This window comes from Oryctolagus cuniculus, chromosome 21, assembly GCF_964237555.1.
Source record: "Oryctolagus cuniculus chromosome 21, mOryCun1.1, whole genome shotgun sequence".
Lineage (NCBI taxonomy): Eukaryota > Metazoa > Chordata > Mammalia > Lagomorpha > Leporidae > Oryctolagus > Oryctolagus cuniculus.
This window is the reverse complement of record NC_091452.1, coordinates 6,299,349-6,315,729: the sequence shown is the minus strand read 5'-3', so window position 1 is coordinate 6,315,729 and position 16,381 is coordinate 6,299,349. Positions and strand designations below refer to the sequence as shown.

General features: G+C 66.6%; 2 protein-coding genes across 6 annotated transcripts in view; one reads left to right on the top strand and one right to left on the bottom strand.

Moving 5' to 3' along the window:
- Window positions 1-13,077, bottom strand: part of ABCB9 (ATP binding cassette subfamily B member 9) — a 31,151-nt gene extending 18,074 nt beyond the window's left edge. The window contains exons 1-2 of one of the 4 annotated variants that reach the window (XM_070066116.1): window positions 12,940-13,077; window positions 774-1,447 (exon numbers count right to left, since the gene is read on the bottom strand). In XM_070066116.1, coding sequence (XP_069922217.1) covers window positions 774-1,362 — 589 coding nt within the window. In that variant the 5' untranslated portion in view covers window positions 1,363-1,447; window positions 12,940-13,077. Of the gene's footprint in view, window positions 1-773; window positions 1,448-6,866; window positions 7,066-11,324; window positions 11,683-12,716 lie in introns of those variants that run through there. The other 3 variants (XM_070066115.1, XM_070066117.1, XM_070066114.1) reach the window with 3 other exon arrangements.
- A 53-nt stretch (window positions 13,078-13,130) lies between these two features.
- On the top strand, window positions 13,131-16,381 carry OGFOD2 (2-oxoglutarate and iron dependent oxygenase domain containing 2). Of its 2 annotated transcripts, XM_051828584.2 has the most exons (7): window positions 13,133-13,265; window positions 13,755-13,811; window positions 14,266-14,379; window positions 14,461-14,560; window positions 15,531-15,658; window positions 15,728-15,985; window positions 16,062-16,381. In XM_051828584.2, exons 1-7 carry the CDS (start codon window positions 13,134-13,136, stop codon window positions 16,323-16,325), a joined length of 1,053 nt encoding a protein of 350 aa, XP_051684544.1. In that variant the 5' UTR covers window position 13,133; the 3' UTR covers window positions 16,326-16,381. The 2 variants fall into 2 exon arrangements, with proteins under 2 accessions (XP_051684546.1, XP_051684544.1); XM_051828586.2 differs by lacking the exon at window positions 13,755-13,811 and having other exon boundaries at window positions 13,131-13,265.

Sequence of the window (16,381 nt, the reverse complement as noted above, 5' to 3'; positions counted from 1 at the left end):
CACGGGATGGACTAAGCTGGCAGCCCCAAAGAGAAGGAAGCCTGACACAGAACATTCTAGAATACCTTGAGAAGAGAAAAGAGCAAGACACAAAGTGTGTGGGAGAAACAGGGACGGGGCCGGCGCTGGGGCGCAGCGGGTGAAGCTGCCACCTGCGACGCCGGCATCGCACCCAGGCACCAGGTGCAGTCCCGGCCACTTCACTTCTCCTCCACCTCCCTGCGCGTGAGCCTGGGAAAGCAGTGGGAGATGCCCAAGTCCTCGGGCCCCCGCACCCGCGTGGGAGGCCCAGAAGAAGCTCCTGGCTCCTGGCTTCGGATTGGCCCAGCTTGGGCTGTTGGAGACATCTGGAGAGTGAACCAGCGGATGGAAGACCCCTCTCTCTCCCTCTCCCACTCCCTTTCTTTCACTCTGCCCTTCAAGCAAATAAATAAATCTTAAAAAAAAAAAAAAAGAAGAAGAAGAAGAAGAAGAAGAAGAAGAAGATGTGGAGCAGTAACGTGTTCCTTTTGTTTGTCGCTGCGTAAGGAAACACTGTACACGCACCTACGAAGCCACATAGAGCGAGTCCCTGCTGCCCTCCTGGAAGCTTCCAGAAATGTGTCCCACGCTCCGCCTTGGGCAGCAGGGGCAGAATCAGGAGCAACGTCACAAGGTTTTGCTTTTTGTGTCAATTTGCTGTTTGAAGTATCCAACACCAGGAAGGACGACGGGCGCTCTCCCCCACCCCCCGACTGAACTCCGGCCGAGCCGTGGCCCCGGTCCTCACTCACCCAGAGCAGCCACGATGAGGAAGAAGGAGGCGGCCACGAGGAAGGCCACGTCGGGCTTGGTGTAGGACAGCAGCTTCTGCAGGGTGGCCCCGGACGCCTGCTCGGCGGGGAAGCCGTCGGCCTCCGTCTCGGCGCCCGCGCCCGGCTCCAGGACCTCGGCATAGGGCCGCACCGTGGACAGCAGCCACCAGAGCAGGAAGGAGGCGGTGAGCGAAACGTACGTCCACACGAACAGGGCCCAGAACCACGGGTCCCGGATGGGCCTGCGCACCTCCGAGAACAGCAGCAGCTTCACCACGGCGTAGATGCCCACGAAGAGGCACACGAGGGTGATGGCCACGCGCGAGGCGCGCAGCCGCCGCGGCCCCAGCGCGCTGTTCTTGGCCACGCCGATCATGGCCCCCAGCAGCAGGCAGCTGCGGTACAGGCAGGCCGCCCACAGGTCCAGCACCGAGTCGAAGACATTGAAGTGGCGGATGTCGTCCAGCAGGCTGCGGTCCAGGTGGCTGAAGACGTAGATGGCCGTGGTCACCCCGACGTCCAGGCTCACGTAGGCCAGCGTCACCACCACTGCCTTCCACAGGCGCATCCTGCTGGCTGGTGGCGGACAGGCGACAGGGTTGGCGGCTGCAACTCACGAGGGCGAGGACATCTCCCACGGGGCGAGGTCCGACCTACGGGGTGGGGGCTCAGGTCACCCGACGTCTCTGAGCCCCAGCCCCGACATCTCTGACTCCCCCAAGTGCTGCTGCAGACTCCGACCCCGCACACCTGCTGGGCGCCGGATTCCGCTGTCAGGGATTTGACAGCGAGCAACACCCGCAGGGATCCCGGCTCCTGGGGGTGGGAGGCTCACGTGGGGCACAGGATGCTGGGAGAGCGGGGGTGGGGAGGGTGCCTGTGACAAGGATGCGGGGTGGGGGTGGGGGGCAGGGAAGAGGTCGATGTGAAGGCAGCGCTTGGTGAGACGGGAGGGAGTTCTGGAGCCGACAATGCCAGCGTCCTGAGGCAGGATGGAGCAAAGACAAAGGGGCCCCCAGGGTGGGGAGCACACGGGAGGACTGCACCCTGTGCCGGGCGGCACGGGAGACCCGCAGGGCTCAGGGAGCGTGCTGCAGGCCCCTTTGCACCTACTTCCCCACTCACAGCGTGTCAGCCTGGGCCGGCAATCACTGCTGGTCCTGTCTGATCAGTGTTTATTCTCAATCAGGCTTATCTGCAACCCCATAAAAACCCTGACCTCTTAGGCCAGGGGCAGGCTGCGAGTGTGGGGACAGGCCCCAAGCCACCCAGGGACCTCCCCCTCTGCTTGGAAGTCTCCAGTGTCTTTTTTTTTTTTTTTTTTTTTTTGACAGGCAGAGTGGACAGTGAGAGAGAGAGACAGAGAGAAAGGTCTTCCTTTTACCGTTCATTCACCCTCCAGTGGCCGCCACAGCCGGCGCACCATGCTGATCCGATGGCAGGAGCCAGGTGCTTCTCCTGGTCTCCCATGGGGTGCAGGACCCAAGCACTTGGGCCATCCTCCACTGCACTCCCTGGCCACAGCAGAGAGCTGGTCTGGAAGAGGGGCAACCGGGACAGAATCCGGCGCCCCGACCGGGACTAGAACCCGGTGTGCTGGTGCCGCAAGGCAGAGGATTAGCCTAGTAAGCCGCGGCGCCGGCCTTCAGTGTCTTTTCCTCACCCCAGCCCCAGGCCCCTTGTGGGACAGTGGGAAGCGGGCGGTGGCCTGGATTTGGGAGTGGCCTTGGCAACAGGCCAGGTCCAGCCCAGGGTAGGGCTGCCCCTTCCTCCAGGTGTGGGGCAGGGGTCCCGCTGTCCTCTGCAGATTCGAGCCCTCGGGTGGACACCTGAGAGCCATCACAGGGACTGGGACCAGCCTCCGCCCACGGCGAGGGGACTGACCTCACACTGGGGGGGCATCAGACCCTCGCACTCGCCCACGCACAGCTGGGAAGACTGAGACGCAGAGACACAGTCGCCGGCTCCAGACACTCGGCCAACGAGGGCCCAAGCCAGGGCCGCGCGCGTAGGGACCCGGGCCGCACGCGTAGGGACCCGGGCCGCACGCGTAGGGACCTGGGCCTCACGCATAGGGACCCGGGCCGCACGCGTAGGGACCTGGGCCGCACGCGTAGGGACCTGGCACCTGACGCTTCGCCCGGCGCTGCCAGGCTGACACACGGCAGGTGTCCAATAACTCCGAGCTACATGGGGTTATGTAACACAGCTCCTACGAGCCTGGCCTGTGCCACACACGCCACGTGGGGCCCACGTACTTAATCCTCACAAGGAGACGGACGCCAACATCATCCCTGTTTGGCACACACAGAAACTGAAGTCCAGAGAAGTTAAAAACTCACCTGGGGTCACACAGCAGGTGCACGGCGCGGCTAAGCTCAACGGTTTTTTAAGGTAAGAACTTGCTAACAGGGAGTGTCTGTCTAAGTTCAGCTCAGAGGGGCTCATTCAAGCTGTGGAGGGGACAACAATAAAGCTAATGATGACAGTAAGAGCTCACATCGAGGCCAACAGGTACAGGCCAGTGCTGTTCTGATTTGCATCTAATTTACATATGTTAACATCCATGAGAATCCTGCCAAGTAGGTTGCAGTGACATCCCCATTTCATGGGTGAGACAACAGAGATAAACAGAGAGGGTACGTAATCTGCCCGGGGTCACACAGCTAGGAAGTAGCAGAGCTGGGAGATGCGTGCAGGCTGCGGAGTTCCAAAGTCTGTTCTCAACCCCAAAGCTCCCGTCCTCCCAAACAGGCTCCCCACGGGCGGGAGGCCCCTCACGACGGCGCAGGGTGTGACAACCCCCAAGCCTGGCCCTGCTCTCACGCCAGGGCCTCCAGGCAGAGTCGCATCTGTCCCAGGGACGAGGGTTGCATAGTCAGCAGCTGCCCCTCCAAAGATAGCCAGGGCCAAGTCAGGTCAGGAGAGGGGAGGGGACGGGACGGTCAGCCGTCCCCCACCCAGCCTCCTGCTCCACGCTGGCCCTGCTGAGCCGCCGGCACAGGCTCCGACTGCTGCAATGCAGAGGCCTTGGAACCAGCTGGTGGGTGAGCTCGAGTCGGAGCCCAGGCAGAGGGAGGCTCCTGGCCCAGTGCCCCCCGGCCTCCTGGCCAGGCCAATGCCGGAGGCACCGGGTCCCGCCGGCCAGCTCCGCCACGGCCTCTCGCTGCCGGGAACGAGGGGCCTTGCAGCGCCAAGCAAGAAGCCAGGGTTCAGAAGTGGACAGGAGGCAGATGGCCAGAGACCTGGGGGCCGCACAGCAGCCCGGGGCTTGGCCAGCTCGTCCCCGGCTCTGAAGACTTCCTCCCCACATCCCCAGCCGGGCTGCCAGCCGCCACCTGCAGCCCCAGTGGAAACCAGAATTCCAAACACCCAGTCACAGCCTACGGAGGGGACAGAGAGGCCCAGCGAGGGGGTCACCCAGCAGGGGGGCGGCGCTGGGATGCCTGGCTCCCCTGCCCCAAGAGCTCCAGGCTCCCAGCAGGCAGAGTCCGACTCAGGTTGGGTTACAGCGCTCGGGGAGCCGGGACGAAGGCGGCGAGGCGGCCAGCCAGGCTGGGGAGCGTGGGCTGCCCTCGGCCAGGTGCAGCTGTGGGCAAACGGTGGGCAGGTGGGGGAAGCGCACGGCCTGAGCAACAAGGACGAGTTGGTGGCCAGAGGCCAGAGCAGGACGCACCAGGCCCAAGCTGGCCCAGGAAGGCGGGGGTGATGCCGGCGACCCCCCCCCCACCAGCGTCCTGCCAGGGGCCCTCCCTCCTTTAGAAGGGATGTTGGCCAGGCCATGTCCAGCAGTGGGAAGGGGAAGTCTGGTAGGGGCAGGTCATGGACAGCTCCCACCATGGCCAAGCCAGCTACACACATCCATGCCCGCCACCCACGTCCATGCCAGCTTCCCATGGCTGCCCACGTCCATACTGGCTGCCCACGTCCACACTGGCTGCCCACGTCCACACTGGCTACCCACATCAATACCGGCTACCCATGTCCACACTGGCTGCCCACGTCCATACCGGCTACCCATGTCCACACTGGCTGCCCACGTCCATACCGGCTACCCATGTCCACACTGGCTGCCCACGTCCATACCGGCTACCCATGTCCACACTGGCTGCCCACGTCCATACCGGCTACCCATGTCCACACTGGCTGCCCATGTCCATACCGGCTACCCATGTCCACACTGGCTGCCCACACACATGCCAGCTACCCACATCTATGCTGGCTACCCCACATCTACACCAGCTACACACAACCACACTGGCTGCCCACTTCCGTGCCGGCTACCTCACATCCACGATGCTTACACACGACCATGCTGGCTACTCACATCCATGCTGGCTGCCCAGGTCCACAGCAGGTCCACACGACCATGCTGGCTACACCACATCCACGTTGGCTACCCCATGTCCATGCCGGCTGCCCCACGTCCATGCCGGCTGCCCAGGTCCACACTGGCTACACCACATCCACACCGGCTACCCCACATCCACGCTGGCTGCCCTACGTCCATGCCGGCTGCCCCACGTCCACACTGGCTACCCCACATCCACACCGGCTACCCCACGTCCATGCCAGCTGCCCCACGTCCACACCGGCTGCCCCACGTCCACACCGGCTACCCCACGTCCATGCCAGCTGCCCCACATCCACGCCGGCTGCCCCATGTCCATGCTGGCTACCCCACGTCCACGCTGGCTGCCCCACATCCACGCCGGCTGCCCCATGTCCATGCCAGCTGCCCCACGTCCACGCTGGCTACCCCATGTCCATGCCAGCTGCCCCACATCCACGCTGGCTGCCCCACGTCCACACCGGCTGCCCCATGTCTATGCCAGCTGCCCCACATCCATGCCGGCTGCCCCACGTCCATGCTGGCTACCCCACATCCACGCTGGCTGCCCCACATCCATGCCGGCTGCCCCACGTCCATGCTGGCTACCCCACGTCCACGCCGGCTGCCCCACATCCATGCTGGCTACCCCACGTCCACGCTGGCTGCCCCACGTCCACACCAGCTGCCCCATGTCTATGCCAGCTGCCCCACATCAATGCCGGCTGCCCCACGTCCATGCAGGCTACCCCACATCCACGCTGGCTGCCCCACATCCACGCCGGCTGCCCCATGTCCATGCTGCCCACAGCAAGGCGGTGCCGAGTGCCACTCCTCGTCTCTGCCCTGAGGGTCCCCAGGGTTATTCCCATCTTAGAGAACCCTGAGGAGTTAACAGACGGGCAGCCTGGCCTTGCTCAGCAGCTGCAAGTGTGGCACCCCTAACCTAGGGGGCTTCACCCCAAAGTGGTCAGCACGCGCTGGCTGAGCCCCGGGTCCCGGGGCAGGAGGGACAGCGCTGGGCATGCAGCACTCGCCCTGACTCCACGCTGGCTCCAGCTCTCTCTGCTCGGGTCCCTGGCAGCCTGGCCCGCTGGGGAGTGCGGGGGGGGGGGGGTCCTCTCCACAGGGCCCCTCCCGGCTGCAGCCAGCCCCTGCGGGAGGGGCTCAGAGCCACCCATCCCAGGGGGCGCAGCAGAGGCCCCTCTCAGCCCCCCCCCCCCCCCGGCTCCGCCGCAGGCCTGGAGGGGCCCAGACACAAGGGAGGGGCCCCTCGGGGACCAGGATGCTCCAGGAGGCCCGGCGGCCGGCTGCAGGGACTGAGCGCTCGGCTTTGCCTGGGAGCAGGCCCAGGCTACCACAGCCAGGGTACCCGGGGTGGCCCCGCAGGCCCTGCCGTGGGGGTGGGCAGCTCTCAGAAGCCCGATCCTGGGGGGAAGACAGTCCCTCCAGGGGCCCCCAAAGCCCGCCCTCCCCCATTTTCCAAGAGGCAGTGGTGTCTGAAGGGTTAAAAAAATGGAACCTTCGCCCTGCGGGCGCCGAAGGGATGCTGCAGGCACGCGGGGCGCAGGCCCGGGCTGCGGGCGCAGGGGCGCGGGCCCGCAGGGCTCCAAGGAGGCGCCACCTGCGAACAGACGCCCGCTCTCACCGAGGCAGGGGTACGGACGCCCCGACCCCCGCCTGACTAGGCGTCGCGGCCTGGTGAGGACCGGGGTCCGGGGTCCCGGGCGCCGCGCCCTTACCTGCGGGGCACCAGGTGAGCCGGGGGCGGAGCGCGCAGCGGGCTCTGGTCGTCGGGGGCGCAGCCTTCGCGCCGCTCATTGGGGGCCGCCGTGGGGGCTGCACTGGCTCCGCGCCTCCCGCCCGCGCGGTGCCGCTGCAAGGTCGGAGCCGAGCCCGGCGGGCGCGGAGGCCGGGAGACGACGGGGCGGGGCCTCCGGGGCAGGGGCGGGATCCGCAGGACGGGGCGGGGCCTCCGGGGCAGGGGCGGGATCCGCAGGACGGGGCGGGGCCTCCGGGGCGGGGGCGGGATCCGCAGGACGGGGCGGGGCCTCCGGGGCGGGGCGGGATCCGCAGGACGGGGCGGGGCCTCCGGGGCGGGGGCGGGATCCGCAGGACGGGGCGGGGATCCCGGCGCGGGGCCCGACGAGGCCTCCTGGAAGGGGCGGGGCCTCTGTCGGGTGGGCGGGGCTTCCGGGAGGGGCGGGGCCGGAGCTGCGGGCGGCTCACCTGAGCCGACCTCGGCTCCCAGGTGCCCGCAGGCCGTGCGCTGTACGCCTTACCTGGAGGTCCCAGGCCGCTCCGTGGGAGACGGAAATGGCCTCACCTGCTGCGGCCTTGCTCTTTCCCAGGGAGCCCAGGAGGGTGCGGTCATGATGCTCACTCATCCACCCTCTCCGCGGGCTAGCAAGGACTTGCGCGGCCCCTACTAACTATCGCACACGGTCTGAGAGTCCCACCGTGCGCCCTTCGGGAGCCCGCATTCCGGCCAAGGGGCCAGCGGACGGGCCGCCGAGCCGGGCAAGGGGGCTGGGAGTGACCCTAGGTGCTGGGAATGCAGGCAGGGGAGGCAGACGGGGACGCCTAGGCTTCCTGGTGTGGAGATGGGGCTGGCGCTGCGGCGGGGGGTCCAGCCTGCTGCTCACGCCTGCATCCCGGATCAGAGAGCTGGCTGCGGCCCCGAGAACTCTGCTCCCTGTGCAGCTCCCCCAGTGCACCCAGGGGGCGGCAGAAGAGGCCCGGGCGCTGGGGCCCCTGCTACCTGGTGGGAGACCAGGATGGAGCGCCTGGCTCCTGGGTCCAACCTTGTCAGCCCCAGCTGCTGTCTGCCATTTGGGGAGTGAACCAGTGGACAGAAGAGCTTGCTGTCCGTCACTCAAATAAATAAATAACTTCTAAAGGAAGAGGACTCCGGGTAGTGGTGCGTTCTGTGAAAGTGGGGCGAGGGACAGGAAGTATTTTGTGGGGCGTCTCTGAGAGGTGGGGGCTGGGGAAAGAGCTTCCTAGGCTGCGGGGCTGCGGGCCGAAGGCTGGGGTGGGGACTTGCTCAGCAGTTGGGAGTCAGGACACGGTCAGCGGTCAGCGTGGCCTGAGCTGTGGCCCGGCAGAGGGTGGGCGGGGACTCCCAGCGCTCACTCATCAGCAGGGGCGGTGGGGGCAGAGGGTGGGCGGGGGCTCCCAGCGCTCACTCATCAGCAGGGGCGGCGGGGGCAGAGGGTGGGCGGGGGCTCCCAGCGCTCACTCATCAGCAGGGGCGGTGGGGGCAGAGGGTGGGCGGGGACTCCCAGCGCTCACTCATCAGCACCTCTGTGGCTCGCTCGGACAGCTTTCTTGGAAGGGAGTTTGGCAAAGGTTAGAATTTATTTTTAAAGATTTACCTATTTAATTGAAAGAGTTACAGAGGGGCAGATCTTCCATGCGTTGATTCACTCTCCAAATGGCTGCAATGGTCAGGGCTGGGCCAGGCCAGAGCCAGGAGCCAGGAGCTTCCTCCAGGTCTCCCACGTGGGTGCAGGGGCTCAAGGACTTGGGCCATCTTCTACTGCTTTTCCCAGGCTACTAGCAGGGAGCTGGATCAGAAGCGGAGCGGCAGAATCCAAAGTTTAGGATTAAAACACTTATTTTGGGGCTGGTGTTGTGGCGTATCGGGTAAAGCCACTGCCTGCAGTGCCGGCATCCCATACGGGCGCCGGTTCCAGTCCCGGCTGCTCCATTTCCTGGGAAAGCAGAAGATGGCCCAGATGTTTGGGCCCCTGCCACCCATTTAACTAAACAAAGTTTAACACAAGAGTTCGGGAAGGTAGGCAAGGCAAGCCTGTGTCAGGTGCATATCAGGAGGCTGCCAGCATTGTGGGGGAGGGGAGGGGCAGAGAGTGGACATCGTGGCCACGTCCCCACATCCTGCTGCCCATCTCCACTGTGCAGCAGCCAGGGGCGTTGAGTGGCCCAAACCCAGCCCCGGCCTGGTCACAGCTCGAGCTGGGAGCCATGAGTGACGGACTGGATGGGGGCAGGCTCTATGGGGGAGGAGGGGGCGACGGGTGCCCTAAGGATGGATTGTGGTGTTGGTCGCACGATTCTGGAACTAGACTAAAACCCACGGAGGGGCACGTTCTCAGTGGGCGAACAGTCAGATACACCAGGCACAGCTCAATAGAACTGTAACTGAACAGAAGACGGGGGAGGAGGAGGGAGAAGAGGAGGAGGAATGAAAGAACCACTGTGTGCTCTTCCTGCCTTCAGGAAGGCAAAGCTCAGAGCCTGTGCTGGGGATTCTGGGATGCAGAGGACTTTGCCCAGACACGGGTGGAACATAAATAGCCCGGGATGTGGCGGTCGGGTGGAGACCCAGGCTCGGGATGGAGTGGGTGGCAGCGATAAAAAGAAACAGAGTGGCCGTGGAGGGTGGAACAGGAAGCCAAAGACACAATGCCATTTACATCCGCACCCCAACAGCGAAATTCTTGGGGGTAAATCCAACAAAATCCCGCAAGATCTAAGTGGGGAAAACTATGAAACTGGTGAAAGGGATCAAAGAACGGAGTAGTGGCCGGGCTGTGGCTCAGCAACCAAGCCGTCACTTGAGGTGGCAGTGCCGGTTCCAGTCCCGGCTGCTCCACTTCTGATCCAGCTCCCTGTCAGTGCCCCGGGAAGGCAGTGGAGGACGGCCCAGGCACGTGGGACCCTGCACCCACGTGGAGGACCAGGCTGGAGTCCAGGGCCAGACCTGGCTGTTGTGGCCATTTGTGGAGAGCACCAGAGGATGGAAGATCTGTGTGTGTGTGTGTGTGTGTGTCTTCCTTTCAAATAAATAAAAAATAAATCTTTTTAAAAATGAATCAAATGGAAAGCTTTTTCATGTTCATGTGCAGAAAAGACTCAATATTGTCAAGATGTTGATTCTTCCCAACTTGATCTAGAGATTCAATGCAGCTCCAATCGAAATCCCAGAACATTCTTTGAGATTACTCACAAGCTGATTGCAAGGTTTGTGTGCAGAGGCAAAAGCCCACAGCAGCCAGCACCCTCTGAAGGGACAACAAGACCGGAGGCAGGGCGTCGCCGCTTCAGGACTGGCTGTTATGCACCGGGGCGTGGCAGGAGAGAGTGCCGAAAACACAGCAGTGGAGCCCAGCAGATGCCCAGAAGTGGGCCGAAGAAACAGCGCCCACGGGGCTGGCGACGGGCGCAGCAGGCTAAGCCACCACTTGCAATGCCAGCCTCCCGTATCAGAGCATTGGCTGAGTTCTGGCTGCTCCAGTTCTGACCCAGCTTCCTGCTACCACATCCTGGGAGAATGCGGGTGATGGCTTAAGTGCCTGGGTCCTTGCCACCCCCATGGGAGACCCGGGTAGACTTCCTGGCTCTTGGCTTCAGCCTGGCCCGGCCCTGGCCAGTGTGGCCATCGGGAAAGTGCACCAGTGGACTGAAGATCTCCCTCCATCTCTGTCTCTCCCTCTCTCTCTGCTTTTCACATACATGACCTTAAGAAGACATACAGATGGCAGATGAGCATATGACCCTGTGTCATCAAGAACATGCAAAGCAAAGAGCGAGACGCCGGCCAGGACGTCCAGAGACTGGAGCAACAGGAACTCAGTCCTGCTGGGACTGAAAGGGGGTGGCTACTTGGGGTGGCTACTTGGGAAGACCGTTCCGCAGTTTCTTATAAAACTGAACACAGTTTTACCACCGACACCTCTTGGTAGTCACCAGGCAGAAAACCCCTGCCCACGGGGGAACCGCAGCGTCATTCATAACTGCCTACGCAGGGCGGCAGACACGCACGGGAGCACCGACACGACAACCGTGGTGCATCCAGACCGGGGCGCATCGACCTTGGGGAACCCCACACATCAGGAAACCTTCCCCTGGGCGGATGCGCCGCCCACCTGGCCCGTCTTGCACCTGCTGAGCGCTGAGTCCCACCTGTAGGGCAGGTGACACGGGGCAGGTGCGGGGCAGAGGAGCTCACTCCGGGGCCTCCGGGGCGTAGGCGTGTGACACGCGTCATGCACACGGCCAGGAGCCACAGCGCCCACGGGGTGAGCCAGTGTCGGCGGGGGAGCGGCCGCCACACAGAGGGGGCGGGGAGGTGAGGGAGGCTGCGGCCGGGCGCGGAGGACGGGGAACCATGCACACCCTCTCAGGAAGTGAAACAGAAAGCCACTGAGTGGCAAGCGCCACGACGGGTCACTCACCCCACATACGAGCAGCTCACGGCGGCGGCGCATGCGCAATGCTCCCGCAGGCCACCGCTGGATGGGCCGCTTGGTTATGGGATGTCCAGTCCAGAGAGCATCACGCAGCCTGGACAGAGAGCGAACCGCGGCCCTGCGCAGCACGATGCTGCCCGGGAGACGCCGCACACAGAACGGCTCGGCATCGGAGGTTCTGGAGTGGCGCCTGCCGTGCCCACCCGGTGCCGTGTGCTGGTTGTGTCAGATTCAATGACAGACAAGGCTCGCCTTTGCGAGGAGGGGGTCAGCGACGTGACTACCCTTGGGCAGTGGTGGGCAGGGAACGCGGGGTCTGGAATGTTCCGCCTTGGACATGTGGGTGTCATGTGGGCATCATGAACGATCTGTGCACTTAGGCTGCGAGTCCTCGTTTTGTGCGTGTGCTGCCGATGACAGATGCTGAGCGCACACACACCACTCTAGAATCGGAGGGACGGCGTTCTAGTCCTGGTTCTGCGCCTCCCTGGGCTTACTGGACCGTTCTAAACTGCGAAGCACAACATACGCCTCTTGCAAACCGATGCAAAGGGAGAGACCCCAGCAGGTGAGCTGGGGCGGGGCAGGGTGCACCTGCCTGGCCTTCCTGGCGCCAGGAGACAGGCGGTTGGGCAGTTGACAGCCATGAGCTGGGGACAGACAGATACTTTCCCGGGCAGCAGGGCCCTTCTCATCCCACCTGGCAAAGACAACTGTAAAAGTTTAAACGCTTCCCTGGGCCAGGCAGCGGGCGGGCTGGGGAGCTGGGTCCGGGGGGGCGGGGGCAGGCCCTCGGCGGTTACTCCCCTCCTTGGGGAAACCCACTAGCTGCGGGAGGGTCGCCTGTAGCCGGAGCCGCGGTCTCAGTGGACAGGTGCTGGGGGCCGTTCTCCCACCTGCAACGTGGCGACCTGACAGTACCTGGCTCCGAGACACAGGGCGGCTGGGTGGTAGCTCTGGGGAGCCCGCAGGAGCCGTCATTCCTGGTCACCTGCTTATCTGGGGACAGGGCTGGAGTCTGACGCCCGCATCCCCCTGCGTCGTGGGGGGAACGCGGCGGGCAGGGTCCCCCGGACCTCCCCTACTCCGAGCCGAGGGTCTGTCACCCACGCTCGTCTGTGCGGCTTTGCAGACCTGGGCCTGGGGGTTGCACGGAAGGCACCGCCGCTGACGCCGCGGCAAGGGCGCGGGGGCTCTTTGAGGGTCTCCCCGAGGTCCCGCAGCGCGCCCTGGAAAACACTAGTACACTCAGCTCCAGCCCGGTCCCGGCGTGGGGGTGCGGCCGCCCGAGGCCCCGCCCCGCGCCCCGCCCACACCACGCCCTCGGCCTTGCCGCCGGAAGTCGCCGAGCCGGAGCGTTTTCACCGAGACACCCACAGGGCAAACGAGGACAGGGCCCGAGCGACCTCGGCAGACGCCCCGCCGGCGCCGGTCAGGCACCGGGGGTAAAGGCCGAGCTCCAGCTCAGGCGTGTAGGACCGATGGTTGTCCGGGCTCCGCGGTCCTGCCTCGCTCGTGACGTCCAGCAGCTCCGAGCAGCCGAGAGGGCGGAGTCCCTGCCTGCTCACGCCCTGTGACAGCGGGGCCACTTAGTGCGTACCCCACGGTGGGGCCTCTGTGCGGCGAAGCTGGGGGACCGCTCTCGCCCTCGGACGGGCCCGTTTTGGGCACGCAGTCTTCGTTCTTTTCCGCTCTTGGGAACCTACGACGGTCCCTTGACAGCAGGTCCCACCCACCAGGCTGGGGGCGTGCCCGGAAGTGCCCTGCGGCCACGGGAGCGCGCGGCGTGTCACCATGGCGACGGCCGGGGCCCCGCGGCGCTTCTGCCGCTGCGCCTGCTTCTGCACCGAGAACCTGTACGTGGCGCGCTACGGGCTGCACGTGCGCTTCCGGGACGAGCGCCAGCTGCGCCGGGACTACGGCGCGGTGAGTGGCCTGGGCGGGCGGCCAGGAGCACCCGGGGGTCCTGCGGGGTGCGGGAGGGTAGACGGAGGCCCGGGCAGGCCGGAGCCGCAGCCACGCCCACTGGTCCACTGGCCGCAGGTCACCCGCCCTGGGGGTCCTGCGGGGTCCGGGAGGGCAGACGCAGGCCCAGGCAGGCCCGGGCCGCAGCCACGCCCGCTGGTCCACTGGTCACCTGCCCCGGGGGTCCTGCGGGGTGCGGGAGGGCAGACGCAGGCCCGGGCAGGCCAGAGCCGCAGCCACGCCCACTGGTCCACTGGTCCACTGGCCGCAGGTCACCCGCCCCGGGGGTCCTGCGGGGTGCGGGAGGGCAGACGGAGGCCCGGGCAGGCCCGGGCCGCAGCCACGCCCGCTGGTGCACTGGTCACCTGCCCCGGGGGTCCTGCGGGGTCCGGGAAGGCAGACGCAGGCCCTGCGGGCAGCAGCCACACCCACCGGTCCACCTGCCCGCAGGTTCTGCGCGCCCGAGGCTGCGTCGGCGCCGAGGATTTCCGGCAGCTGCTGGCAGAGGTAGCAGCGCCCGCCCCGGGCTGACGCCTTCCCCCGCGGCCTCGATCCGTCAGTCCCTGCCCCAGAAGGACCCCTCAGCCCACCCTTTCCTCCCTTCCGCCCCGCCCCGGCCGCCCCCGCGCCCGGGATGAGGAGCCGCGGCTGGGCAGCGGGAGCAGGTGCACTTGCCCAGGGTGTCACAGCGGGTGGGCGAGGTTGCCGGGCCCTGGCACCGCTTCCCCGAGGCTGCGTGGCTGCCTCTGCCCGCCGGGGAGTCAGCTCCCCGGGAGAGCCCCCCGTGGCCCCCGATCGTGGCCCCGCTTTGAGGGGACCCCGGGGGCTCGCGTCCCATCCGGGCTCAGCCCGGTAAGCCTCCTCCGGCGACAGCTCCGGCTCCGACGTGCAGGGCACTGCGGCTTCCCGCCAGGCCCGAGCGGCCCCGAGCGGGGCCTGAGTCAGCCCGGTGCCTCCGCAGCTCGAGCAGGAGGTGGGACGGCGGCGGCGGCTGGCGCAGGAGTCGGCTGCCCGGAGAGCCCTCATTGCCAGCTCCTACCTCCCGGCCCGGCCGGACGTGTACCGCTCGCTGCAGGTGCGGGGTGGGGGCGCAGTGGGGGTGGGGGCGGCTCGGGAGGAGGGCGGTGTCCTGACCCAGCCGCCCGCCCGTCCCCAGGAGGCGTCTCTGGCCCCTGAGTTTCTGGCTGCAGCTGAGTACAGCTCGACCCCGGGCGCAGGCCTGGAGGGCCTTCTCCAGCGGCTGGAGACGGTGTCCGGTGAGGGCCTGGGGGCGCTGGGGGGCAGCAGCCTGAGGTTCCTGGATGTGGCGGACCAGGGCCCCCCAGCAAACCCGACCACCGGGAGCTGGGAGCTGCGGTGGGGCCGGTGCGCGGTCACTCGCTCCGCACACAGCAGGGCTTGTGTGGGGGCAGCAGGGACACAGGGAGCCTCCCGCGGGGACCTCGGGCCAGATCAGGCAGAGCTGAGGCACCAGCGGGGGGGCGGAGCCCACGCCGACGCCCCTCCCCCGCACGGCCAGCAAAGGAGAGCGCTTAGCTCCCCTAGCTCGTGGGGAAAGTGACCGAGACCCAGCTGCCGGCCAGGGGCCACGGCCGGAGCTCTGAGCGATTTCCTGCTGGGGTCCCCTTGCGTGCTGGCTGCCCTGCTTCCTTATCCCCCCTCCTCGTGTTGTCATCCCCGGTGGGCCGCACAGAGCGCTCGGCCCAGGGTCCTGTGTCCGGCTGCTGTCAGCCAGGTCGGGACTGGGTGGGGGGGTGGGGGAGCCACTCTCTTGGCGGCCAGGCTGGGGGTGTGGCCAGTGCAGCGCAGCCCCTCCCAGAGAGCTCTCGCCCACACTGCAGCTGAGGTGGGGCTGCAGGGGACACAGGAGCCCCTGCCTGCCCTTCCGGGCGCCGGGGCCTGTGCTAAGAGGTGTTTAGCTGCCCCTTCCCTGCCTGGCCTCTGTCCCCAGGGCCCAGCTAGAAGGAGCAGCCTCCCCCCCCCCCCCCGTGCGGGAAACAGGCTCCAAGAGACGCCTCTGAGCCGGGTGCGGATCTGGGGGGCCCGGCCACGGGACAGGGTGCGGGGGCGCGTACGGCTCTGCAGCGCGGGCTTGGCTCCGTGGCTGGCCTTCTGGTCCCCTCCCCTCCCGGCCGGGCTCTGCTGTGCAGCCGGGGCGCCTGCAGGACGCTCCCCCAGGCCCGCGCAGCTCCGCCAACAGCCGACAGCCGGCCGCTCCCTCCCCAGAGGGGAGGCGCATCTACCGGGTGCCCGTGTTCGCCGCGCCCTTCTGCCGCGCCCTGCTGCAGGAGCTGGAGCACTTCGAGCAGTCGGACCTGCCCAAGGGACGGCCCAACACCATGAACAACTACGGGGTGGGTGAGCGGCCGTGGGGTGGAGCGGGGCCCCCCGGGGGTGCCGGCTGAGCCCAGGACCCCTCGCAGGTGCTGCTGCACGAGCTGGGCCTGGACGAGCCCCTGGTGACCCCCCTGCGGGAGCGCTTCCTGCAGCCCCTGACGGCCCTGCTGTACCCCGACTGCGGTGGGGGCCGGCTGGACAGCCACCGTGCCTTCGTGGTCAAGTACGCCCCGGGCCAGGACCGCGCGCTGGGCTGCCACTACGATAACGCCGAGCTCACCCTCAACGTGGCCCTGGGCAAGGCCTTCACGGGGGGCGCCCTGTACTTCGGGGACCTCTTCCAGGTGAGCGGGTGAGACCCCAGGGGCCGGGCCCGGGGCAGCCGCGCGGGCGCGCAGGCCTGAGCCCCACGCTCCGCAGGCACCCGCAGCCCTGACGGAGCCCTTGGAGGTGGAGCACCTGGTGGGCCAGGGCGTCCTGCACCGGGGCGGCCAGCTGCACGGAGCCCGGCCCCTGGGCACCGGCGAGCGCTGGAACCTCGTCGTCTGGCTCCGGGCCTCTGCCGTGCGCAACCGCCTGTGTCCCATGTGCCGCCGGGAGCCCGACCTGGTGGACGACGAGGGCTTCGGCGACGGCTTCACGCGGGAGGAGCCCACCACGGTGGACGTGTGCGCGCTGACCTGAGTCTGGCAGGCGCGGGCTTGCAGGGGCAGAAATAAACGCCAGGCGCGCGACTCCTA

Bases quoted from the DNA above. Each gene is read 5' to 3' on its own strand.
- OGFOD2 (XM_051828584.2), top strand. From the start codon at position 13,134: ATGGCGACGGCCGGGGCCCCGCGGCGCTTCTGCCGCTGCGCCTGCTTC. The intron at 13,812-14,265 runs GTAGCAGCGCCC...GTGCCTCCGCAG, and splicing joins TCCGGCAGCTGCTGGCAGAG to CTCGAGCAGGAGGTGGGACG. The intron at 14,561-15,530 runs GTGAGGGCCTGG...CTCCCTCCCCAG, and splicing joins GCGGCTGGAGACGGTGTCCG to AGGGGAGGCGCATCTACCGG.